The 25,912-nt window shown below is 45.8% G+C and overlaps 1 protein-coding gene across 1 annotated transcript in view; it reads left to right on the top strand.

Annotated features, from left to right (window-relative positions):
* Positions 1-647: 647 nt before the first annotated feature.
* PTPN5 (protein tyrosine phosphatase non-receptor type 5) overlaps positions 648-25,912 on the top strand; it is a 44,476-nt gene continuing 19,211 nt past the window's right edge. Inside the window, 2 exon segments of the mRNA XM_042782811.1 lie at positions 648-667; positions 6,550-6,626. Of these exon segments, the coding sequence (XP_042638745.1) occupies positions 648-667; positions 6,550-6,626 (97 nt within the window).

Below are 25,912 nucleotides of genomic sequence, written 5' to 3'. Positions count from 1 at the left end.
CTGGGCCTCAGTTTCCCTATTTGGATGTTCTGAAACTTACCTCTGTCCTCCATTCACATCCCTAATTTGTTTTCTGCTGAGAATACAGTAATCCCTGACTTGCTAAGGGATTCTGTTCCAATGACTACTTCATAGTCTGTCAGTTCTCATGTAAATTGAATATCTCATTTTTTTAAAGTTTTCATTATTATTTCCTTTTATTATCTGTGTCTTTATCAATCCAATCTTTATTTGTTTCTGAGGGTTGGAAACATTACATCTGAGAATGATAGCCTCAGCAAATTACATGCTGCAACATTTTGTGTAGTACATGCTTCTAACAAAAAGATATGTTGTTGTTATGTGCTGTTGAGTCGGCCCTAACTCATAGCAACCCCTCCTTGAGTTTCTGAGGTGGTGTCACTATGGAAGTAGATTGCCCAACCTTCTTTCTGAGGAGTGGCTGGTGGGTTTGAACTGCCAGCTTTCTGGTTAGAAGTCAAGTGCCTTAGGCACTACACTACCAGAGCTCCAACAAAAAGATATAGCAAAACAAAAACAGTCATAAGTGCAGTTCATCATAATACAGATAGGTTGTAAATCAGGGACTACCTGTGCTTCCTGCCCTGGCCCCAGATTTCTCATCTCCCCACCCAGACACATTGGGAATGAATTAGGAGGCAGCTAGGTGAGAGGGCATGTCGCATATATGGGTCTCTGCAGCTCACCCCATGGTGTAGGGCAAGCCCTCTCCAAGTGAATGTGTTGGGATACATGATTCACTAGCATGAGGTGGTCATTCTAGTCATTGGTTTTCCATGGAGTCAGCATGTCTTCTAGTCTGGAGGCCAAAAGCACTGACGGAAATCTGGATGACAGTATGGGCTTCCTCTTGGCTGTGATCTGGCCATCTTCTCCAGGTTTGGACAGACCTACCCAGAGTCTACCCTCCATAGCCCTCAAAGCCACCAACCCTTCCACCCTGCCACCACACTTCATTTAGCCTTGAACATTTACATCAACAGACCTGGCCCCATGCTGAACACTTGGGGTGCAAAAGTGGTTGAGGGGGTAAGGATGCTCCCAAGTTGCTCACATCCTGTGGGGGAGGCAGGTGCATAAACAGCTAACTATAGCAGCAGAACAAAGAGCCAAAGAGAAGTGTGAGCCAGGTGTGTGTGGGAGCCCAGAGATGAGAGAGCTGGCTTCTGCCAGGTGATCAGGGACTGCTCCATGGAGGAGGTGATGGGTGAGCCAGGCTTAAAGAATAGAAAGCTTTGGCAAAAGAGGGAGAGGAGATTCCAAGCTGAGAGAACAGCACAATCAGCGGCCCAGAATTGGGGATGGGCAGGTTTGGTTCTAGAAGCAGAGACTTCTGAGTGGGGTCAGAGCTTTGGGCTGATGAAAATGTCCTGGAGCTAGATAGTGGTGGTGGTTTAATGTCATTGTGACTATTAACTGCCACTGAATTGTAGTATGCTAAGTGGTTCAAATGGAGACTTTCATGTTATGTGAATTTTACCAAAATTTTTTCAAAAAAGGTTTTTTTAAAGAGTAGTTTGACACAGGATCAGATGGCACAACTAGCTCTGATGTTTATTCCTCACCACGTGCTGCTGGCCCTGCTGCCCACTTTTCTTCCTGTTGCAGACCTCCCCAGCCCAGGCCAAGGGTTGGGGAGCCAGTGATGCCTCTTGGTGTAGGGGAAACCACATGGTCAAGTGGAAGAGGGCTGCACTACCAAAGAGGCAGGATTCCTGGCCTCCAGATCTGCTTCTCACTTGTGCCTCTGCTGACCCCAGCCCTGTCTGCTTCCCCATGCTGCTCACCAAACTACAGTTAGTGCCAATGTTCCACACATCTCGGTCTCCATGTCTTGTTCGTGCTACTTGTACTTTAGAGAAGTTCTTTCCCTTACAACCCTTCACCCACCTGGCAACATCCCTCAAGGATCACTCCCTTCTTCCCCTTGGAAAAGACTTTCTATCTCCCTCCCCTCTCACCACATACTGAGCAGAGCCCCTCTCAAGATATCACACACATAGGCTAGTTTAAGTAGGTACCACCACGCAGTTATGTTTGCAGGTCTTTCTTCCAAGAAGACTAGGAGCTGTGCCAGGAGGAGCCTGGCTTGCAGTCATTGTGTTCCTGAGATAGACCTGGACTGGTGCCTTGGTCACAGGAGGTCCTCCATGCTGGGGAGGGGCTTTGGGAGGGTCCTGTCCCTCTCCAGGCCCTTCTCCATGGGAGAATGAGGGACAGGCTGAATGATGTCCAAGTCCTTTACTTCTAGGGTTTTCTGGTTGTAAGAGCTGCATGTGTAAGGCACTTGATTGCTAACCAGAAGGCTGGTGGTTCAAACCCACCAGCCACTCCTCAGAAGGAAGGTTGGGTGATCTTCCATAGTGATACCACCTTGGAAACCCAAGAAGGGGTTGCTATGAGTTGGGTCCGACTTGATGGCACATAACACCACCACCAACAACAAGCACAGCAGTGGGTGGCCAGCCCAGCAAGTTGCTGCCTTTTATCACAGGCCAGTTTTCTGCTCCTGTTGCCTGGCAGATGCAAGTGGAGAAGGAGGGAGAAGGAACATGCAGCAATCCACTGCAAGCAGCTATTTCTGATCTTGCTGGGGAGGGAGAAGGGCAGTGCCCAGAGACTGGGCTGAATGGGGCATCTCTTCTCTATGGAAATCTAATCAAAACCCTCCTGACAGCCTAACCATTTGGCTTTTGGCTAGGCTAGCCCTAGTCCTTTGACTGCAGGACAGAGAATCAGGTTCTTGCTCCATTCTCCTTTGCAGTCGAGGGGTGCTACTCCTTCTGCTTTCCTGATTATGAGATTAGTCATTTTCTAGGAAGCTTATTTATAGAGTTGGCTGCACACATGCAGCGCTGAGCTATTCTGAACATGGCTTGGACCTGGGGGGCTTAAGGTGTGAAAACAGGTGTGAGTCACAGGTGGGTCCTCTTACAGGGGTATATGGATACCTTGGTTACCACTCTTTACTGACCTAGGGGCCAACCCTTATGAGCTGCCCTCCAGCTGGGTTGGTCTCCAGGGTAAAGAAAGAAAAAGCTCAGGTTGGGGTAGATATTCTCCATCTCCATGACCACCAAGTCTGCAGAGCAAGCTAGACCCCCTTTCTGTTCCTCAATTTCCTCCTCTGCAAAAATGAAGTCTCTCCCAGATGTGTAAATCTGTGACTGTTCTGGGCAACAGCTATGGATGATGGTTCCACTTAAAGACCTGCCACAGCACAGCTCAGATGAGGGCTGTGTTTGAGGCTCTTGATGTTTTTTCAAGAATATCAGGGCAGCCGGCTACCACTGTCATCCACTTGGAAGGGGATCTATGTAGGAGATCCTTGACAGAGAGGGAGAACAATGTGGAACAAAACTCAAAATCATTTGGAGAAAAAAAAAAGTGGGGGGACCATGTTTTCTGGTCCAATAGAGCCTGGTGGAACCACTGAGACTATGGCCCCTAGCTGCCCTTCAGGTCTGGAATTGAACCCATACCCATGGTTTCCAGCCAAACAAAAGACAGGCATGTAAGTTGAACATTTACCTCAGGTAGATACACTCCTTGGAGAGAACAATCATGGGAGAAAGAAGGGCTGCTTATGCACAGGGAGACAGCTCAGGGGGCAGGAGTGCATGGAGGGATGGACACTGGGAAGAGGTAACTATGGGGAGGAAGTGGGAGGGAAGCTGTTGCATTGTGGTAAACTGTGGTCAATGTCATGAGACAAAGTGTGAATGAAAAATGAATTTGCTCTGTAAATCTTCACCCAGATCACAATTAAAAAAAAAAAAAGAAAGAAACTCTAAAATAATAATAATAATAAGAAGAAGAAGAATATCAGGGCAGCATTCACATATTCAACAAGTATTTATTGAGCACTTATTAAAAAGCCAGGCACTGTGCTGGGCTTTGAAGATTCAATGGTAAATAAAACAGAAATGGTGGCGCCTGCCTTCATGATTGAGACAGATGTTAATCCGAAAATGGCATAAATTTTAAAATGTTTAAACTGCAACAAACACTATGAATGAAAAATCCTAGGAAGTAGAGCTGAGGGACATGCAAAGACACTGTGAAGAGGAGTCTGCCTACTGTGGTTGGAGTACAAAGGTCAAGGAGAAGAGGGCATGGGATAAGGTTGGTGGGAAAAACAGGCTAGGCTGCAACTCTGGATGGTCAAATGGTTAATGTACCTGGCTGCTAATCAAAAAGTTGTAGATTCATATCCACCCAGATGTGCCTAAGAAGAAAGATCTGACAGTCTACTTCTGAAAAATCACCCATTGAAAACCGTACGGAGCACATTTCTACTCCGACACACATTGGGTTGCCATGAGTCACGATCAACTAGAAGGGAGCTGATTACTGGTATACTGTGCAAGACCCAGTAAGCTATGTTTTTAAAAAAAGTTAAATCTTTATTCTAAGTTCAATAGGATGTCACTGAACTGGTTTTTAAAAAGGAAAGTTGTATGATAAATGTTGGATTTGAAGAGTTGATTCTAGTTCATGGCTGCCTCATCCAGTTGTGCAGGTTTCACACTACATAATCTGTGTAGCCATACGCACTGTCACTATGTGGTGAATATATTGGAGGCCAACCTGAATAGAAGCTGGAAACTAGTTGGAAGGCTACTGCAGTAATCTAGGCGAGAAATGATGTTGATTTGGATCAAGATAGGTGATTTGACTGCTAACCAGAAGGCTGGTAGTTCAAACCCACCAGCCACTCCTCGGAAGGAAGGTTGGGCAATCTACTTCCGTAGTGATACTGTCTTGGAAACCCAAGGAGAGGTCACTATGAGTCAGATCCAATTCGACGGCAGTGAGTTTGGTTTTGGTTTAGTTTTGGAGGTGGTGAACAGATAAGTGAGGTTACTTGGGGGACTTATGAAGGGCCTTGAAGACAGCAGCCCTCACTCTGTAGGAGAGGTGGGCTCTGAGATTTGGGATTCTCACAGATTCTGCCAGTGGGAGTAAGGAAAAAAGTGAAAACACAATGTCAGTTGAGAGCAGAACATGTCGGAGTGAGAAAGGCCACCCTTAACCCAGCCTGTCTGCCCTTCATTGTTCAAAAGCTTCAGCTGAGCCTGAGGCCACTCAGAAAGGCAGGACTGGGAGGAAGGGAGGCAGCTGACCTCTTGGACTTCTTGCAAGTGTGGTGCTAGTGAGGCTTTATTAGAGATTCTTTGAATTGCCAGCTTCAGAAATCAAATCCACCTGGCTTAAGCTAAAGTGGAAAATTTATTGGCAGGATCCTTGGGCATCTTATGGCCTTGATGGACATATTGACCCAATCAAGGCTCAGGACAGGTGGAAATGAAACACTTCTGAGGCCCTCAGTGGCAGATGTTCACAACCACTTGAGGGTACTGTAGTTACCGTAATTCAGTGCCAGCAGCTGCAGGCTCCAGGCCCTCCAGGATGCATTTCAAATGTGCAGAGGAGAGGATCTGATCGACCTGACCTGGTTTATGTGTGCACCCCTGGATCAGTCAGCTACTGCCAGGGTTCTGAGACATGAAGGGCAAGTGGGGCCTTTGGAGCCCACACCTTGCATCTTGGGCCTTTCCCAGAGCAGGGAAATCTCTATGAGCTGTGTAGTTGTTCTCAAGATGTCTCTACAGACACTTCATAGGGTCTGGCTGATCCCCACCAACATTTTTCCATCCATGTGAGTAAAAAAGAAAAGATAGACCCCAGTACAGTCCAGCAAGGGGTCCTGGTGGACTAGAAAGAGGGTTTTCTAATTTTAAAGCAAATAGAACATTGAGAATATGCAAATATATATGTATGTGTGTGTGTGTGTGTGTGTGTATATAGCTACTTATTCTAGCAATTTCTGGAAAAGAGTTTTTCATAACACTTTCCATTGTTTAGGATCTTGTATGAATCCTAGAGGTACTGTGCACTTGCAGGCTTTGGAGGTCTGGACACAGGGCTGTAGTGACTCAGACCTCTCTCCATTCTCACCCATGGCTCAAACCCATAGTCACTAGGAGACAGAACAGCACAACAGTGACAGCATGAGACTGGATTCTTAGACTGTAATTTGACACCCAGCTCCACCCTTATTAGCTGTGTGACCCTGGGCAAGTTCTTAACCTCTCTGAGTATGTTTTATGATCCTTAACGCTTTGGTCATGACGAGGAATCAGTAAAGTTTGTAAGCCCTCCTTCCATGGTGATGGTGGTGGTAGTGATAGTTGAGCTGATGCTGATGCTGATGCTTCCACATGGAAGACACCTGCAAAATTCTGCTCCTGCCTCTGGAGCTTGACCCCTCTATGTTGTTGTTGTTATGTGCGCTCGAGTGGGACCCGACTCATAGTGACCCCTCCTTGGGTTTCCGAGGCAGTATCATCACTACGGAAGTAGATTGCCCCACTATAGGTTGATCTTTTCCTCAGATCCCCCTCATGGGGTGACGTTATTCAAAAATTTGCAAAGTGTAGGAGAGGGAGGCTTTTTTATCTCTGCTCAGGGTTTTGCCTTGTTCCAGCTTAACAGCATCATCTTCCATTTTTCATCCTGCTGCAGGAGTGAGAGAGAGAACTGCGCTGCTGATGACTCCGAGGGAGGGGCCCTGGACATGTGCTGCAGTGAGAGGCTGCCGGGTGAGTCTTCCAGTGCCCAGCTGTCCCCCAGAGCGCAGCGTGGAAGGAGAGAGCCCCGGCTGATGGCTGACGCTGGAGCTGGAGTAAAGCTGGTTAGCAGTGAACTCATTTGAGAGGAATGACTCAGCTGGTCCGTAGATCTTCATTCAGATGGAGATTTGTTTTTCTAATCCCGATGTCTTTCTGACTCGTTATCTTTGGGAGCTTCTCTGGGCTCACACAGAAAGAAGATCAGGCAGCTGAGGCTGTGCTGGCAGGATGGAGTGAGGGGGAAGAGCTGGGGAGTCCAGGGGTCAGAGGGACATGACCACACACCAGTGATGTGTTGGGTGGGCCTAATGGACTCAAGAAGTAAGGTTAGGAAACACAAGCAGATGACCTGAATGTGGCACGAACCAAGGATGGCATGGATGATGTGGAGAACGCTGGCTGTGAGGATAAAATCATGCTGCTTGAATCTAGCTAAGGAGCTCTGGTGGTGCAGCGCTTAAGGCTTTTGCCTGTTAACCAAAAAGTCTGTGGTTTGAACCCACTAACCATGAGACAGTCTGCTTCCATAAAGATTTAAAGGCTTGGAAACCCTATGAGGGTTCCTATGAGTTGGAATGGCCTTGATGGCAGTGCATTTGGTTTGGCTTTTGGTTGAATCTGGTTAGCCACATCTATGGGGAACCTGCCTTCTGGTTAGCCGTCAAATGCCTTAGGCACTCCTTGGAAGGAAGATTGGGCAAAGTATATACTTTGGTAGAGATACCACCTCAGAAACCCAAGGAGGGGTCGCTGTGAGTCGAATCCACTTCATAGCAGTGAGTTTGGTTTTTTGGTGATAGGGAACCTGGTCATCTGACCAATTACAGACATTACCAGGAGGTGGCAGCATCTCCCAGGTGTAGATACACAGGTGGTGCTAAACAGTCTTGGAAGGAATAAAGAGAACTTTTTGGTTGCTTTTAACTTTTTACAACAAACAAAGACAATATTAAAAAAAATAGCAGTTTCCTTAATCCTATAAAATAGCATTTAAAAAAAAAAATCTATCCTTCCAAACCTTTTTGCTAAAAAAGCCCCAAACCTGTAGCTTGGCAGGAACCTCACGGCTGATAAGGGCTTTCACATGCCACTCTTTAAGATGGACATTGAAAGCAACTAGCTATGATTCTAAAGTGATTACTCTTTAAAATAAGCAGTTGTGACCATCTGTCAATGACCCAGGTACTGATGAAGCTCCTCAAGCATCCGGGTGAGGACTGAGACATTTGCTGCAATTCACCCCTTCTCCAGTAGGGGATGCTAGTGCTCAAAATAGCGAGAGGACACTTCTTTGGACAGTCTGCAGAAATGGTCTGGGATGGACACATCTCACTGGAGAAGCCATTGTGGGAACCAGAAGCAATTGCTTTGGAGTGAAGAATTCCCAGAATGGATGTGAGAGCTGTCTGTAAATACCTGAAAAACTGTCTTGTGGAGGGGGTAGCAAATTCATTCTGTATATCTCAGGATAGCAACGCATGGAAATTAAAGGAGGCCTCTTGGCCCATGGGATGCAGAACTTCTTTTCTGACTCTAAAAGTGACCCACCCATAGAACTCATAATTCAAAAGGCGGGGGGCGGGGGGAGTGGAAAAAATGAGTGGTCCATCACTAAGAGCATCCAAGTAATGGCTAGGTACACATTGGAGAGGAAATTTCCACAGTCAGTGGGAGGTCTAGATGACATCAAAAGTCCCTTTCAACTATTAAACAGTTTTGTGATTCACATATGAGTCATAGAATTCAGAGATGATTCTACAATCAGGGATGGCCCCGCTAGCTAGAAAAAATCCACAGAAAATAGGGCATGATGTATAGGAGTCCAGTCCAGAGAGTCGCAGAGTATGGAGGAAAGAGCATGGGGTTTAGAGTCTGAGTCTGACTGTTCTACTTACAGGTTGTGTGTTTGTGGACGAGTCACTTACCCTTGCTGGACCTTCAGTCGTTTGTCTATAAAATGGAAACAAAAGCAATGGATGTTTAGCCTCATAAGAGGACTAGGGGAGTCAGTAATTATAATTACTCAGTCATTCAAGAAAATATTCATTGAGCAGTTACTATGTAGCAGGTACTGTACTAAGCACTGGGCATTCAGTAGTTAATAAAACACAGTCCCTGCCCTGATGAAGCTTCACGTACAAGTCCCACTTTGAGCTATTTCTGGAAAATGGAAAGAAGGCACAGCAGAGAATCAAAACAAAATCACATCCACTGCCATCAAGTCAATTCCAACTTGTAGCAACCCTATAGGACAGAGTACAACTGCCCTATAGGATTCCCCAGGCTGTAAATCTTTACAGAAGCAGACTACCTCATCTTTTTCTCAGGGAGTGGCTGGTGGGTTTGAACCTCCAACTTTTGGGTTAGCAGTCAAATGTTTTAACCATTCCACCACCAGAGCTCCTTTTACAGCAGAGAAGCTTCAGTAATAAGCATCATATGTTTAATTGCAACTGTCTCCCCTATTCATCCCGCCCCCCACCCCAAAAAAGCGGCAACCATTTTAAAATGGAAGAAGAGTAATTATCATGATGGTTGGACCTGGCACAGATGCTTCCTTGTGCCAGGCACCGTTCTAGGAACTTTTCACATCTATCTCATGAAATCCTCTCCACTACCCCATGAAGTTGATATCATTTGCTAGCCCCATCTTATAGATGAGAAGACCAAGACCTAAGATTCAGCAGTTTGTTCAAGGTCACGTAAATATGTTTGGCAGAACGAGGATTCACTGTAGGCCATCTCTCCCAAAGCCCATGCTCCTGACTGCTACCCTGTTCTCCTTCCATTATCACCACCAGAGTCACCATCATCCTCTGGTACAAAAGCAAGAAGAGGTAGGGTGTGTATGTCCTCAGGGAAGAGTTTGAAGAAGGTTGGCAGGTCTGTGTGCCTGTCCTCCTCTTTGTCTTCTGGGAAGCCTTGCCTGCCAGGGGCCAGTTATGTGCCTTCTCTGGACTCCCAGGGTAGACTCCCAGGGTGCCATCCATATGTACTACTGCAATAATTATTTGTCCGTTGAGACTGTGAATTCTTGGAAGTCAACTATCATCTCTACATCCTCCATGTCTAGCATCCATTCACTCATTTCTTCATTTACTATTAATTGAGCACCTACATGTGCTAGGCATTTTTGTAGGTACAAGAGAATCAGGAATGAACCAACTGAGGAGATTTCCTGCCCTCACAGGACATTATTGTGGGCTTTTAAGAGCAGGGACTGAGGAGCCAACCTTGGCACCACTTCTTAGCAACAGGTGACCATGGGTAGGTTACTTAACCCCTCTGTGCCTTGGTTTCTACATTTACAAAATGGGAACAATAATTTGCTGAAGCATTAATTTATGTAGAGAGAGTTTAGAACAGTGCCTGGCATGTAGCAAATGTGGTATAGGTTTTTGCTGTTAATGGGAAGACAGACAAAAAATAAATAAGTAAAATATATAGTATGGGAGATGGTGGTAAGTGACATGGAGAAAAAGCCAAGAAGGAGCATAGGTGGGCATTGGGAAGTTGTTTAACATTGTCAAGAGGGTGGTCTTAGAGCCTGGTGTAGAGTAAACTTCCACAAATGCTTATCAGACTAATATGTAACTTGGACACAGAGATGAAGGGTTATAGGTAGGCTGAGAGAATTGGGGTTCTAGGCCTTAAGGAAAAGAACCTATGGGCACTGCAAGCAATTGTATAATGATGGTATAAAAATACAGGTCTCACTCAGAATGGTTATGTATATACCAGTGTTCACTGCAGCATTATTCACAGTAGGCAAGAGGTGGAAATAACCTACGTGTCCATCAACAGATAGGTAAACAATATGTGATACATAAATACCCAACCAAAATACCTATTCCTGTCAAGTTGATCCTGACCCATAGCTACCTTGTAGGGCAGAATAGAACTGTCCCATAGGGTTTCCAAGGTTGTAAATCTTTATGGAAACAGATTGCCACATCTTTGTCCTAAGTGGTGGCTGGAGGATTTGCACTGCCAAGCACTTTAACCATTGTGCCACCAGGGCTCCTTGTACATGCATAAAGTAGAATATTACTCAGCCATGAAATTCTGATAAATGCTATGACATGGATGAGCCTTGAAAACATTACGCTGAGTGAAATAGTCACAAAAGGACAAATATTGTATGATCCCACTTACATGAAATATCTAGAATGGGCAAACACATAGGGGCAGAGTTTATTAGTGGTTACCATGGGGAAGAAGGGAATGGGAGTTACTGCTGAAGGGATACTGAGTTCTGTTCAGGGTGATGTAAAACTTTTGGAAATGGATAGTGGTTATGGTTGCACAACGTGGTAAATGTAATTAATGTCACTGAATTGTACACTTAAAATGGTTAAACTGGCATAATTTTTGTTACATATGTTTTTGTTGTGCTTGTTATTACTGTTGAGTTGATTCGACTCTTGGAGACCCATTGGTGCTCAGAGTAGAACGGCTCCATAGTATTTTCAGGGCTGTAACCTTTCAGAAGTAGATCTCCAGGCCTGTCTTCCAAGGTGCCACTAGGTTTGAACTACCAACCTTTTGGTTAGTAATCCAGTTTTATTATTTGTGCCCCTCAGAGACTCCTATATATTACCATAATAATTTTTTTTTTTTTTTTTTTTTAAATGCAGCCTTCAAGTAATCTTTCCCTCCCAGCTGCTGTTCCCACTGGGTAAGGTGAGAGGTGAGGCAGAGTGAGGGTCAGCTGTGCCTGGGTGACTCACTCATTCCCCCACACACTACCAGAGGAGGCAATGTGACCAGCACTCTAGACAATGGTCACCCAGACCTGCACCAGTGCCAGGCAGGTCACACAGCCCTCCTAGATGAAGCTTTCTGGGTTGAAAACATCCTCAGGCATCACTAACACCCCTAGCCAGTACCAGCTAGCCTGGACCTGCACACTGACTCCCAAACCACCCATCCAACACTCCGTGCATTTGTTCATGCATGTCACATGCATACATCCATATACCCACAGGCCCTCCTCCAGGCACATGCCCAGTCTCCACTTCACATAGCCTTGTAGCGGCAGACACACACCTTCAAGCTCACAGACCTGTGTGCCAGCTTCCTCTTGCATACTAGGGCTCTTTTATGTACACTGTCCATGTACTCTTTGCCCCTATACATGCTCTCTAGACATGAGCACCCTTGCTTGTTGTTCTCTAGTCCATTTTGTTCTGTCCCACAACCACATCCCCTTCACACACACACATGTAGAGATCAGCAGCACCTCCTTCTCACATCGGCCATTCTCTCCTTTCCAAGGCTCTCCTTTACACACAGCTCCCAGGTACTCTGGCAAGCTCTGGACATATATCTAGGAGCCTTCTCCACCCCATGTACATGTATTTTTCTTCTCTCGTGCACACATTCTTTTTCATGGGCACCCTCCTTTTCCTTGTTCTCATTCTCCCTTGCTTCCTCACTCAGTTGTGCACAGTCACCAAGTACACTTATAAATCAAACTCACACACTCCCCCCCACCCCTATGTGTAGGTGTTCACATTTGCAAGAAACCAGGCAACGCTGCTGACGACACTGGGGCCTCTGCTCCTTCTCCCTAACCAGCGCCCGTGTGGGCTTAGCCTGAGACCCAGCAGCCTCCTCAGGGAAAGGAGGTGGAGAGGCAACAGTAGGGCTGGTGATGGCTAACACAAGCGTGGAGCAACAGCATCAAGTGTTGTTCTCAGGGGCTCTCGAGGGCCAACTAATGTTCCCAGAAACCAAAGCCAAACTACAAATGAGGCCCTAAGTTGTGTATCACCCCCTACTCAGTCTTGCATTGCAAGGGCCCATGTGAGCATCAGTCTATGTGTATTAAGCAGGGTCCACACTGGCCCCATATTGCCCTTCACCACCCCAGAGATACCCATGCAGGAGGCGGTATCCACCCTCAGCTTAAGGATGAACCTGGAAAAGACTCATGCAGGCTTCAGTCCATTTGAGCAGGGAGCTCTGGAGTCCCAGTACCCAGAGCATGATCTGGTAAGGGGTGGTGTGGTCTTAGATTCCACATGGGCACATCCTTTGAGCCCTGTAGACTTCTTGCCCCATGGTGAGAGCAGAGGGCCTGGGTCTAAGGGCAACACGGCTGATGGGAACACAGTGCTCCCACAGCATGGCTAGAGCCATGATACTTACCACCACCCTGAGATTTATGTGTGTCGGGATTAGCTAGGTCTATGCAAGATTGTAGGGGCAGTGGTAGAATTCTGACCTTCTGTGTACGAGGCCTGGGATTAATTCCTGGCCAACATACCTCATGCACAGCCAGCACCCATCCGTCATTGGAGGCTTGCGTGTTGCTGTGATGCTGAACAGGTTTCAACAGAGCTTCCAGATTAAGACAGACTAAGAAGAATGACCTGGCAATCTACTTCAGAAAAAGCAGCCAATAAAAACCCTCAGTTGGATCCCAACAGTCCAATATCACTGTGCATGGGTTGCCATGAGTTGGGAGCCAGTTCACTGACAAGCTAATAACAGCAACATGCAAGGTTGTAGGTAGACACTGATGGTCTGAGTAGGCCATTGGCCATCAGGTGGGAGTAGCTGGCCTCTTAGGCCTCTAGTTCAGGTAGCTACTCCCCATTTTAAGTCCCAGTGCCTTGGAAGATATCCCCAGCCCAGCCCTAGGCACAAGGCTGAGCATCATGTTGGTATTAAATGCACTCTCCTCTGAGGCCAGGGACAAAGTCTAGGTCTCAGCAAGAAGCCATTGCCTATCCTAGGCACCATTTTGTAAAGTAAAGGAGAGGCCTGTATTGAGGAAACCTGTTATCCTTCTGTGGTAGTGACTGCCTGTCAGGATGAGGTCAGACATTTCACAGTGGTCTCACAAATGAAACTGATTAGATCTTGGGCCAGAGACCTACAGGGACCAATTAGCTGCCCAACCCTTTTATTGATTTAACAAATTTTTATTGAGCATCCACTTGGTGCCCAGCACTGTGCTAGGCACCCCCTGATACAGTGAAGAGCAAAATGGACATTGTTACAACTCTGGAGGAGTTCAGGGCACTATGGATGTAACAATACTGTAGCCTTATCTTAGGCTCAAAGAAGGCTTCCTGGAAAAATGTAGCATGAAAGATGTGCAGGTGTCCTGATTCATGTCTTTAGAAACCTCCTATCAAAGCATTTTAAAGAGCAGATTGACCTCTTCATAAGGGGCCTTGTCACCCATCTGCTAACTCTTGTTCTCATACAATCCCCAGTCTGATGCTTAGCACTGGTTCATACTAGTCTGGGAGCAGATGCAGGAGCTCAGATGAGCATACATAAAGAAGACAGACTGGACATAATATTACTGCTGAGATGTTGCTTGTGCCAATACCCAACAGTTTAGATTCTGCTGATTTTTTTCTTCTTCATTTATTTCATGATTCTGTTTTCTTTCGAGACTTGCCAAAGGGGCAAGGAGGCCACATCTTCTGACCTCCTCTAACCCCACAAGAGGAAGACAGAATCACCATCAGTAGCCCAAGGACTATCCCTGCAAGGCCAGACATGCTGCCTCCCTCCAGCCCTTTCAGCAACCGTTCCTCCTGCAGCACCCACCACCTTTCTGCTGGGTTCAGTTCACTGCAGTGGCCACACAGTATGTGTCTCTTGGTGTCTCTCAGCAATGCATGTCTCTCAGCATCTCTTTCTCAGCAGCGTGTGTCTCTCAGGAGCGTGTTTCTCTCAGCATTATGTCTTTTGCACACAGAACTCACAGATTATGGGGTTTAATAGGGAAGCACCAGGCTACAATTCAAGTTCAGGAACAATGCTCAGTCTCTCTCAGCCCACCGTCTCTCAGCCAACAGTCTCTCTCCCAACAGTGTGTGTCTCTTGGTGTCTCTCAGCAATGCATGTCTCTCAGCATCTCTTTCTCAGCAGCGCTTGTCTCTCAGGAGTGTGTTTCTCTAAGTAGCATGTCTTTTGCAGCCAGCAGTCAGAGAGACTCCTTCTGCCTCTAAGAGGGCTCCTTTTGAACCTGAACCAACCAACATCAGAAATCTATACACCTGAGAGAGAGTGAACTTCCCAGAAAATTACTTTGCTCCCAACAGAAATACCCCAGGTGGATGACTTTAACAATCAGGAGCTACTCAGTTTCTCACAGCAAATTCCACCATGGAGTTTACAGACTTATGGCTAGAAAAGCCATACCAGGTAATTTACTACACCACAAGACTTTTAAGGTATTTAGGGGTATTTACAGGGACTTTTGGTACAGTGATTTGCCTTGGACTTGAGTCTTCAGACTAGATAATTAAAAAAAAAAAAAAATCATTTAGATGTGCTAAGAACTCTAATTAAATACCATTGCATTAAGAAGAGAAATAAGTTAACCCAGGCACCCCATTGATCAGCAATGGTAGAGGTTAACTTTCCTCAAACATCAGGATGGATATGGAGACAAGAGTCCATCTAGCTCAACTTTGGGATGCTGTGGGGAGGCAGAAAGACCTAGGATCAGATCCTGGCTCTGCCACTGACCAGCATGACCTCAGGCAAAGTATCTAACCGCTTTGAGCTCTGAATTCATCACCCTAAAATGAGAGTAATGATATGGTAAGATCTTTACAGGAATTGTGTGAGGATTAAATGACTCAGGGCATGTAAATTGCTTATTACACAGTGTACAATAAATGGTAGCTAACAATTGTGACAGTTGTTCCAGGATATGGAGTGTGAACAGAAAAACAGAAAGTTCAAACCTTCATGTCCTCATTCCCAGGGCTCTGGCCTCAAGTCCCAGGCCAGTCCTCTGACAGCAGAGTGGGCATTATCACTGTGAATCTTTCATGACTCCCTACACAGGCCTGGGAACTAACAGGGCCAGCATAGACACAGCAGAGATGTTGTGTACTTGCAAAATTAGGCAAGAGCAGGGGCCCAAAATTACTGAGGACATAAGCCTCCATTTTCTTTCACTAGGATAGAAATAGTTCTGATATGCCAGGGGGATACCTGGATGTGTGATGAGACTAGAAAGAGACTCCTTGCAACCAGAAGAAACAAGCCATCTGGTCCAGAACACCCCCCCCCGACACACACACACACACAGGTTCATGCTAAAGCCTTTCAGACAGGTGGTCATCCATCTTATTTCTAAGCTATGCAATGACAGATGCTGTCACTTTTCTCTTTGCTCTGGCTGGTACTAATCATCTCTCAGCAAGTTTTTTAAATCTTTTTTTTTTTTTTTTTAAGCACATACATAACTTATCCTTCCACTTTAGCTCATTTCTTCATGTTTAGGTCTCAGCATCTCTTGTTCTTCCATTACTGGCTAACAAACTCCAAAACTTAATGGCAACCAGGACCGAACAGATAGAGCTACACACATGTTCATGGCAGCACTGTTTACAATAGCAAAAAGATGGAAACAACCTAGGTGTCCATCAACAGAATAATGGATAACCAAACTATGGTACATATATACACAATGGAATACTATGCAACACTAAAGAATAATGTAGAATCTGCAAAATATTGCATAATGTGGATAAACTTGGAGGACATTATGCTGAGTGAATAAGTCAATCACAGAAGGACAAATACTATATTTATTCATTATTGTAAAAAGTCAAGGAAAGGTTTATATATAGAAAGAAACTTTCTTTGTTGATTACCAAGGGTGGGAGGGGAGAGGAGGGAACACTGCAAAAATAAAAATAAATAAATAAACTTAATGGCAAGAAGATCAGGTATGCATGATGTTCTGGTTACCTAGTGCTGCTCTGACAAGAATATACCACAAATGGGATGGCCTTAACAAACAGGAGTTTATTCTCTCACAATTTGGAGGCTTTAAGTCCAAGTTCAAAGTGCCAGGCTCTAGGGGCTGGGTGAAAGCTCCTCAACCTTGGGGTCCAGCTCTGCCTCCTGCTCCCAGCCCACTGGAGCTAGAGGCATTTCTTCACTCAGATAGCTGCTGGCTGCTGAGGCTGGCAAGCCCAAGCTTGACAAATAAAATGGCACAGTTCCGATGTTACCAAACCACACAGCAGGCCATTAATTTAAGTCCATTGTAAGTCCCAAGATCAGCAGAGTATGGCAGGCTGCTGAACACGACATGGCTACACGCAGGGTCCAAGCGTGCCATAGAAGTTATATGGTGTCACTTTGCACATTTTATTGGCACAGTGGTTAAAATAGTTAGCTGCTAACCAAAGGGTTGGCAGTTCAAACCCACCAGCTGTAGATCTCCCTAGATTCAAGGGGAGGGAAGTAGCTGCCACCTCCTGATAGGAAGATAAGAGAATCTGGGGCCGTTTTTAATCTACCAGATCATCCTCTTGATAAGCTTTTATATTCCTCCTAATCCTAACTTCTTCCTTCAATCTCCTTTCCCTCAGCCTCTATTTCACATCTCCTTCTTTTTCCCTGTACTTTCCATTTTTTACACAACTTACCTTCTGTATCTTAAATCGTTGGTTCTTTGGCTTTTGTTGCTGTCATTGTGTTGAGCTTAGCTGTGTATAGGCTCACTTTTAACATTTGTAGGAGCTGTGTGTGTGCACATGTTGTGTGTGTATAATGTCTAAATAGTTAAAAATTAGAAATCAAGCAAATAGACTTTTAAATGAAATCTCTGCTCATCTCTCATACTTTGGTCATGTTCTCAGGAGGGACCAGTCCCTGGAGAAGGGTATCATGCTTGGTAAAGTAGAGGGTCAGCAAAAAAGAGGAAGACCCTCAATGAGATGGATTGACACAGTGACTACAACAGTGGGTTCAAGCATGGCAGTGATTGTGAAGTTGGTGCAGGACCGGACACTGCTTTGCTCTCGTGTACGTGGGCTCTCTATAGTCAAAACAGATTTGACGGCATCTGTCAATAGCAATCACCTTAACAAATGTACCTTTGTCGTGAGCTTAAAAAAAGAGCCCTGGTGGCACATTGTTTAAGTGCTGGGCTGCTAACCAAAAGATAGGAGGCTCAAACCTCCCAGCCACTCTGTGGGGGAAAGATGTAACAGTCTGCTTTTGTAAAGATTACAGCCTTGGAAACCCTATGTAGTAGTTCTACTCTGTCTTCTTACAGGGTTGCTATGAGTTGGAATCAACTCAACGGCAGTGGGTTTGGTTTGGTTTGGAATGAGCTTAAAGGCCAGGTTCAAATTTAGATTTCTGACTCCTCAAAGTTCTGCACCAAAATACGGGGCACAAGGAAAGCCAGTCCCCAGGCCATTCCCATTCTCCCCACCCTGGCTCTGTCTGTCCAGCATCACAAGGGATCTCATGCATTTATGTAGATAGGAACTCTAGCCCACACATCCACACCTTCCCTAGACAGCCACCCCTTAGCCATCCCTAGAGATACACACAGCAGCACAGTATATCCACATAAGCAGTCAAGGAAGAGACCCACACATTCCTCTGTTTAGGCAGAGAGTTCTGCGGTTCTGGGCACCCAGAATATGGGCAAGGGAAGAACTGGTTCTGATTGGCAACTTCCCTTTGGCTCCACGGGTCCTCACCCATGAAGAGAGGCATGCTAGTGAAAGATTGAAGCATGGAGTCAGGGCAGGGGTCATCTTCCTGGGTCTAGAAGTAGTAAAAGTGAGTGTGTTGGCCCTTGTATTGGGTGTCAGGCTTCATGTTCAGCCATGGGCATCACCTCTTCCAGATACACTTGGACAAGGTACTGTACTACCCCTTGCATTGGCCTGCCCCATTGTAAAAGGAAAAAGCAATCTTTTCATGATAGTGTGAGAATTCAGTGAGATAGTGGATATGATTGGGGGTTTGTAAACCATAAAGTCTTGGTCACATGCCATTTTTACATTTGCTTATTATCGGATTCAGAATTTTTTTTTTAATTTTAACTTTTATTGTGGTAGAAACATACACAACAAGACATCTGCCAACATAACAACTTCCACAATTACAGCTCAGGGACATTGATGACATTTTTCATGTTGTGCCACCATTATTGCTATCCTTTTCCAAAATAGCCTGCCACCATTGGCATAAACTCAATGCCCAGCAAACAAAAGCTTCCCCTTTCCCCTTCCCTTCTACCCTTGGTAACCACCAATAATCTTTGAGGGGTCTGTGTGTGTGTGTGTTTTCAACCTATCTAAGGATTTCCCCCCCTTCCTTCCTGGATTCAGAATTTGAGCTCTGCTGTTTTAAAGCTCCAGATCTTGGATGAATCACTTTACTTCTCTAAACTTTAGGATTACACACACACACACACACACACATGCACACACACATGAAAATAACCCCATGGGACAGGTGGAGCTACTTATTATGACCCCAGTGTTATTTGTATAATCATGAGTTATTAAAACCTGAATGATCTAAGGAACCAAGGAAGGTCACCAGCACTAGACTGTCTGAACAAGGATTACTCAGAAGTCAGCTGGGCTCACATTGTCTTTTAAGATCCAAATGAGAAGCCTGCCCCCAAAGTGCCCACTCCATACTGTTTTACTAAATAAAGACAAAGCTTTGTACATAGCAGCCTAATTCTGAAAGATCAAGCCTCCTCTCCCCTGAGCCCCACATCTCAGCATGACTTTTCTCTCTTGTTTTATTCATTTATTTCCTTTTGTCCCCATTGCCTTGCCCCTTCTCTCCATAGTTAACTATTCTAATGAGTTTAATATGTACCTTTTTGTTTCTGTGTGCCCTTGCAAAAAGGATGGTCGTGTTTCATGTGTACATATTTTTAGTTTGGATCCCCTGGGTAGCGCAAACTCTTAATAGGCTTGGCTACTAACCAAAAGGTTGGAGATTGTAGTCCACCCACGGGTACCTCAGAAGCAAAGCCTGGCAATCTACTTCCAAAAAGCCAGCCTGTGGAACTCTGTGGAATACAGTTCTGCTCTGACACACACGGGACCCCATAAGTCAGAACTGGCTCCATGTCAGCTGGGTTGGTTTTGGTTTATTTTCATTTTACATATATAGTATTATGTTTGATCTCATTCTGTTTATCAGTCTTTTCACTCAGCCCTGTGTTTCTAAGATCCCTCCACGGTGCCATATATATTCTGACCGTTTGCTTCATAGTATGTGCCTGTGACATTTGGCTCCTCTCTCATGGGCACACTATACATGGTTCCACCTCACCACCACCACCACTGATAACCCGGGAGTGGACATTTTACACATCCCTAAGGGACTGTGTAAGAATTTGAGCTTAACACCCTGGAGCAGAGCCTCTGCTTTCTAGACTTTTGTATTTCCCAGACTATTTCCCACAGAGGATCCAGAAGACTCTGGAGCAGAGAGAACAAGTGGGAAGGTGGTGTGGGTAAAGGCTGGGGAGGTAAGCAGGGCCAGAGCTGGCTGGGCCCTCCTTGTTGGCCCTGGCAAGGATTGTGGGCTTGATCCTAAAGACAATGGGAAGCCATTGAATTAAACTCAGGCAAACCAGAAAAAAACAAACTCACTGTCATTGACTCGATTCCGACTCATAGTGACCCCCTTTGGGTTTCTGAGGTGGTAAATCTTTACAGAAGTAGATTGCCCAGTCTTCCTTCCGTGGAGTAGCTGGTGGGTTTGACTATACCACCAGAGCTCCTTTTAAACTCAAGCAAGGGCAACAGCAACAACAACAACAAAAAAAGGCAGTGGGTCTTTTAGAGTCTTTGGAGTTAGAAAAGCTTTGAATTTCCAGAAAGCTTCTAAAGCCCATGGAGGCAGTGAGATGCCTCTTAGAGGTCACACAGCCCATTAGAGGCAGTGCTAGGACTGGAACTCGGTGCTTATGGCACCTTGTCAATGCATGGTGAGCCTCCCTGGTTGCCAAGGACCATCTGAGAATGACAGCCTCTGGAAACGTGGGATTTGTCAGCACTGCTACCCTTGGGTGAGCCTTGGGCTGTTCTTGCTTATCTCATATCTACCTGTGATGGCACGTGGCCCCAACCCACTGCCATCAAGTTGATTCCAACTCATAGTGACTCCCGTTGAGTTTCCAAGACTGTAGATTTTTATGGAAGTAGTTTGTTTCATCTTCTTCCTGTGGAAAAGCTGGTGGGTTTGAACTGCCAACCTCTTGGTTAGCAGCCAGATGCCTTGCCTGCTAAGCCAGCAGAGCTCCTTGTGATGGCACTTAGCAGGACCCATCAAAGAACCACAAGCCAAGACTCCAGACCTCTGCTCCCAGGGGCATCAGACTCAGAACCTCCAGATATCCACAAGGCAGCCCCTGTTGAACTTCTCATGCAGATCGAATGAGAAAGGCCTAAACTAGAGGGACAAAGACGTCAGTCCCAAGCCTGGTTCTGCTTTTTATTCTCTGGACCTCAATGTCCTCATCTATGACACGGGAGAGTAGAGCAAGATGTTTTCTCAAGTGTGCCCCTTCCCCTGAATATTTACACTTAAGCCTCAGGCACCCCCATTGCCCCAGAACTTGTGCTGTTGTTGATTCTTTTGAGTTTTCAGCGTGGGCATCTCTGTAGGGGGGCAGCACCCTCAGAGTTTCATTGACCCTTTTCACCCTCATACTTCTGGGCCTCCGCTCCAGAGAGGCACAAAGAACTGAGCCTTTGTTTGCAGCAACAAAGCTGTTTGCAATTTCAGATAGAACCATTTTATTATTTCCCATCTAAAGAGTACTTAAGTTTCCTTTTGTTTTGAAAGCTTGTTAGCATTTTCAGATTTAATTAACTGGAAGAGACAAAGGTGCCCCACTTTCCCCACCCCCAGCCCCAGCCCACTCCATCCACAGACCCCAGTCACCAGCCAGCATCCTCAAAGTCCCTTCCCACATGGGGCCAGTGGCCCATTGGTGTGCTGGAGTCTTACCTGGCAGATGAAAGGGGAATTCTTGCTGCCACCTCTCCCTCCCATTCCTGCCCCCTACACTCCCCCTTACTGCTGGCTACCACTTACTGAGCATTCACCATGTGCTAGGCAGCAGGCTAAGCATTTTTCATGTTGTGCCTCATGGCATCTTCAAAATCCTATAAGGAGTAAGAACTATAAGGGGCAGAGAGTCTAAAGTAATGGTGCTGAAACAATATGGATAAGAGGTAGAAAGGTGATACAATGTGCAATTTGTAACCAATGTCATTGAACTGTTCATGTAGAAATTGTGAATGAATGTATGTTTGGTTATTATATATTGCCACCAAAAATAAGCTAAATATATATAATTTTTAAATCCTATAGGGCAAGTTTTAGTATTTCTATTTTCCAGAGGAGATTGGAATTCAGAGAGATTAAGTCACTTGCCCAAAATCACACAAGTAGTAAATGTCAAAGTCAAGACTCAAACCTAAATCTTTGTGACTCCAGAGCTTTTGCTGCAAGCCACTGCAAGAAGCTGCCTGCTTGTGCGGACTGGAAGAGCTGCAGTATAGACTTGTAGTGTCAAGCCCCAGAGGCGGGTCATGTTACCTGGAAAACTACCCTCCCAGACCATCCACACTGGGGTCCCATTCCTCTCTCCTGACATGCCCTCTTCCCTAGCACAGCCTCTCAGATGTCTGCAAAAAGCTTTCAGCACCACCATCCCTAGCCTCTGCTTCTCTAGACTAAGCTTTGGACACCCTTGACTCCCAGACATCTTCCCAGCCTCTTGGTCCTAGTTCCACTTTTCTGTGTTAACACCCCCATCCAAGAGGAGCACTTCAGGCAGGGTGTGATGGACTGTGCCAAGGAGAGAAGGCCTGTCCCCTCTGTCTTGGATGGCCCCAGTCCCCTCTGTCCTGGAATGGACTAGAGCTCCTTCTTAGGTTAACAAAAGGGAAGAGGAGGATGCAGTGGAGGTACAGACTGGGGCAGGCAGCACAAAGTGTGGCTAAGGGCACAAATGCTGAGGCCAAACTGTCTGGGTCTGAGCCCTGGATGTAATGACCCGAGGCAAGATATTCTTACACGTCTCCTTTCCTATTGGCAGTCCAATGGTACAGTTCTCACCTTCCATGTGAGAGACTTAGGTTCGATTTCTGGCCAGTATACCCCATGCGTAGCCACAACTCATCCATCAGTAGAGGCTTCCACATTGCTGTGATGCTGAACAGATTTCAGTGGAGCTTCCAGACCAAGACAGACTAGGAAGAAGGGCCTGGCAATCTACTTCCAAAGATCAGATAGTGAGATCACAAGGGTCTGATCAGCAACCGATTGTGGCGATTGTGCAGGACTGGACAGTGTTTCGTTCTGTTGTGCACGGGGTCTCCATGAGTCAAGGGCCAGTGTGGTGACATCTGACAACAATAACCAAACCAAAAAACCCACTACCATCAAGTCGAATCTGACTTACAGCCTCTCTGTAGGACAGAGCAAAACTGCTGCATAAGGTTTCCAAGGCTATAAATCTTTATGGAAGCAGACTGCCACATCTTTCTCCCACGGAGCAGCTGGTGAGTTCAAACTGCAACCTTTTGGGTGGAAGCTGAGTGCTTTAACCACTGCACCATCAGAGCATCTTACAACAATAACAACATCTGTAAAATGAGCACAATTCCATTACCTAGCTCATTGATTGATGAAATTGATATTTGTAAAGCATACATTGAGGTGCATAGAAGCCTTGCTAAACTTTGTAATAGAAAGAAAAAAAATACAGAAGCCCATGGGTGGTAGGAGATGAAGCTTTAGCCCAAACTGCAGACCCACAGACTTGTGCTTTATATGGCTCTGAGAAGTTAGTTGATATTGTGCTGATTAACAGTATGGGCTCTGGAGGCAGACTTCCTGGTTTCTGGTCTTAGCTTCTACCCATTTACTGACCTGACCTTAGCCAAGGGACGTAAGGCCCCTGTGCCTCAGTTTCTTTATCAGTAAAATAGGAATCAGAGTAACAGCTTCCTCCTGAGACTGCTGTGAGAATGAAACATGCTAATGTAGCTAAAGCATTTGGAAAGGCACTCAGTGCATTGTGAGCCTTCAAGGAACCGTAGTGAATAGTGATCCTAGTAGCGGCTGATGTCCTGGCTATGTCATTGCTGTAACATCATGGGGGGGGGCGGTTTGAAGGGTGCAGACTACATCTAGTCACACTGGCAGAGGGGGTGACACCAAAATGACTGTCCAAACTTTTTGTACATTGTTTCAACAGAAATGTATTATTTTTTATAAGAATATCTCTGTAGTTATAACAACAAAACCATTTTTCATAAACTCGGCTTACGCGTATCAATATACCTGTAAGAATGGAGCTCTATGCTATCTCCTTTTTGAACCTTCTAATGCGCTCTGGTCAGAGCTGTCATTATTACCCAATTACAGTGATGTAAAAACAACCACAGGGTTTCATCGGTGTGTGCTACAAGCACATGCTGTTACTGTTTTTGTTGTTGCCAGTGTTTTTGTAGTCACTGATTCTGTCAAATTTTCTGGTGTTTTAGATACAGTATTTTGGTAATTAGTATTTGTGAACCTATATCAACGACTATTTTGAGAAGTAGTAATTAAGGAAGAAAACCAAAAAGGCTTCTGCTCAGTTATTAATAATGTAACTAATAATGTTATAATTCAATGTAGTTTTATTGTTAAAATGCATATAATCTAAAAAAGATTACATATAAGCAATTTACAACTATATCACATATTATTGTATGATTAAAATTGATAACAAATATTACTAGGGATTCTGTATAGTCTGGTATGGGAGGAGGTCCATGGGGAGGGGGGTGACATCATGAGTTACTGCATTGGGGGACGTCAATCTTCGTTACACCACTTTGTCATTGACTGGGTGCTGACTGTAGGCAAGCCACTTCTCTTCCCTGGGCCTCAGTTTCCTTATCTAAGAAATTAGCAGGATGGACCAAATGTCCCTTAGGGTCTGTCTGGCTCTGGCAGTTGGTAGTTTTAGAAGCCTGGACCAGACTGAATATGATGTTCTGCTGGGAAGGGACCATTGTGGCTATGTGAGCATGTCTGGGAGGTCACTCAAGGAGCCCAAGCTCCACATTTGGGAAGGGAAGAAAACCGGAGTGGGGCAAAGCCCCCCACACACACACACACACATGACGCCAGCATGTAAACAGGAACTAGCTGAACCAGCCTTCTGCTCCAGCTTCAGTTCCGGTAGGCTGGCAGCCAGGAATATCTGAGGATGAGTCACCAACAGAAGCAGCCTGAGCTGGAGCTCAGGCGGCGCCAATCCCAGGGCACAGGAGCTGCAGAGTTTAAGGGTAGATCGAGTGCTAGGTGACAAGAGAGGGATCCTAATGTTTCCACATGATCCAGGTAAAAGCCGAAGGCCATTTGCCTAGAGCTTTGGCCTGGGATACTCATCTCCTGCCTTCTGGTACTACTTTCCTTTCCTCCACACCATAGAACCTTTGAGGACCCATCAGCTGGGAATCAGCCACCAAAGCTGCACCATAGCTGCCATGCCACTGGTTAGGGCCTAAGGTTCCACCAGACACAGGGACTCCCTCCCTCCCAGGCTCTCACACTTCTTGTGCTGCAGAGACCATTTGTTGTTGCTGCATGCCGTACAGTCAGTTTTGACTCACAGTGACCCCATGTGACAGAGCAGAACTGCCCCCATAGCATTTTCTAGGCTGTAATCTTTACAGGAGCAGATCTCCAAGTCTTTCTCCCATGGAGCCACTGAGTGGGTTTGAACTGTCAACATTTTCTTAGTAGTTGAACATTGAACCATTGTACCACTAGGGCTCCTTGTAAAAATCTTTTACTAAGAAGCAGTGTAGCAAACTGGAAGTATCACTTGGTGTCAGGAAGCCCTGGGTTCAAATCTCAGCTCTGCATTTACTTGGGTAAGCCACTTAACTTCTCTCAGCCTCGATTTCCTTGCCTGGAAAATCCCCTTCACCCTGCACAAGAGGCGAGCCTGTGAGGAGCCCCATGTTAAGTTGCTTGTCGGCAAGCTGCCTCTGAGTCAGGGTTTCATGCGTGGCAAAGCAGCTACCTCGCTGTGATCTATTGAAAAGCCAGCCCTTGACACAAACAGCCGCCTCTCACTGACAAAACAGGGCTGATGATGATAATGTCTACCTCATAGGGCTGCCTGAAGAAGGAAATAAAACTGTGTACGCACAAGGGCTTTGGGCACTGCCCAGGGAGGTGGCACTGTCACTCCTAGAACAAGAGAGTAAGTGGAAGGGTGGGACAGAGCAGGGAGAAGAGCTGCTGTCACCTCTGGAAAAGGGAACCAGAGGCCAGAAGAACAAATGGGCCAGGCACCACAGTGGTCCCTGCAGGCAGGGACTGTCTTGTTCATTGCTGTATGCTCCCAGCCTAGTGCATTGCCTAGCAAAGTAGGCACTCAGGAAGTACTTCGTGAATTGTATGAAATTGAATCT

The sequence above is a fragment of the Orycteropus afer genome, unplaced genomic scaffold (assembly GCF_000298275.1).
Source record: "Orycteropus afer afer isolate SDZICR_OR568_19922 unplaced genomic scaffold, OryAfe1.0 scaffold00014, whole genome shotgun sequence".
Taxonomy (NCBI): domain Eukaryota; kingdom Metazoa; phylum Chordata; class Mammalia; order Tubulidentata; family Orycteropodidae; genus Orycteropus; species Orycteropus afer.
The sequence above is the reverse complement of the archived record's forward strand: the minus strand, read 5'-3'. Positions and strand labels throughout refer to the sequence as shown.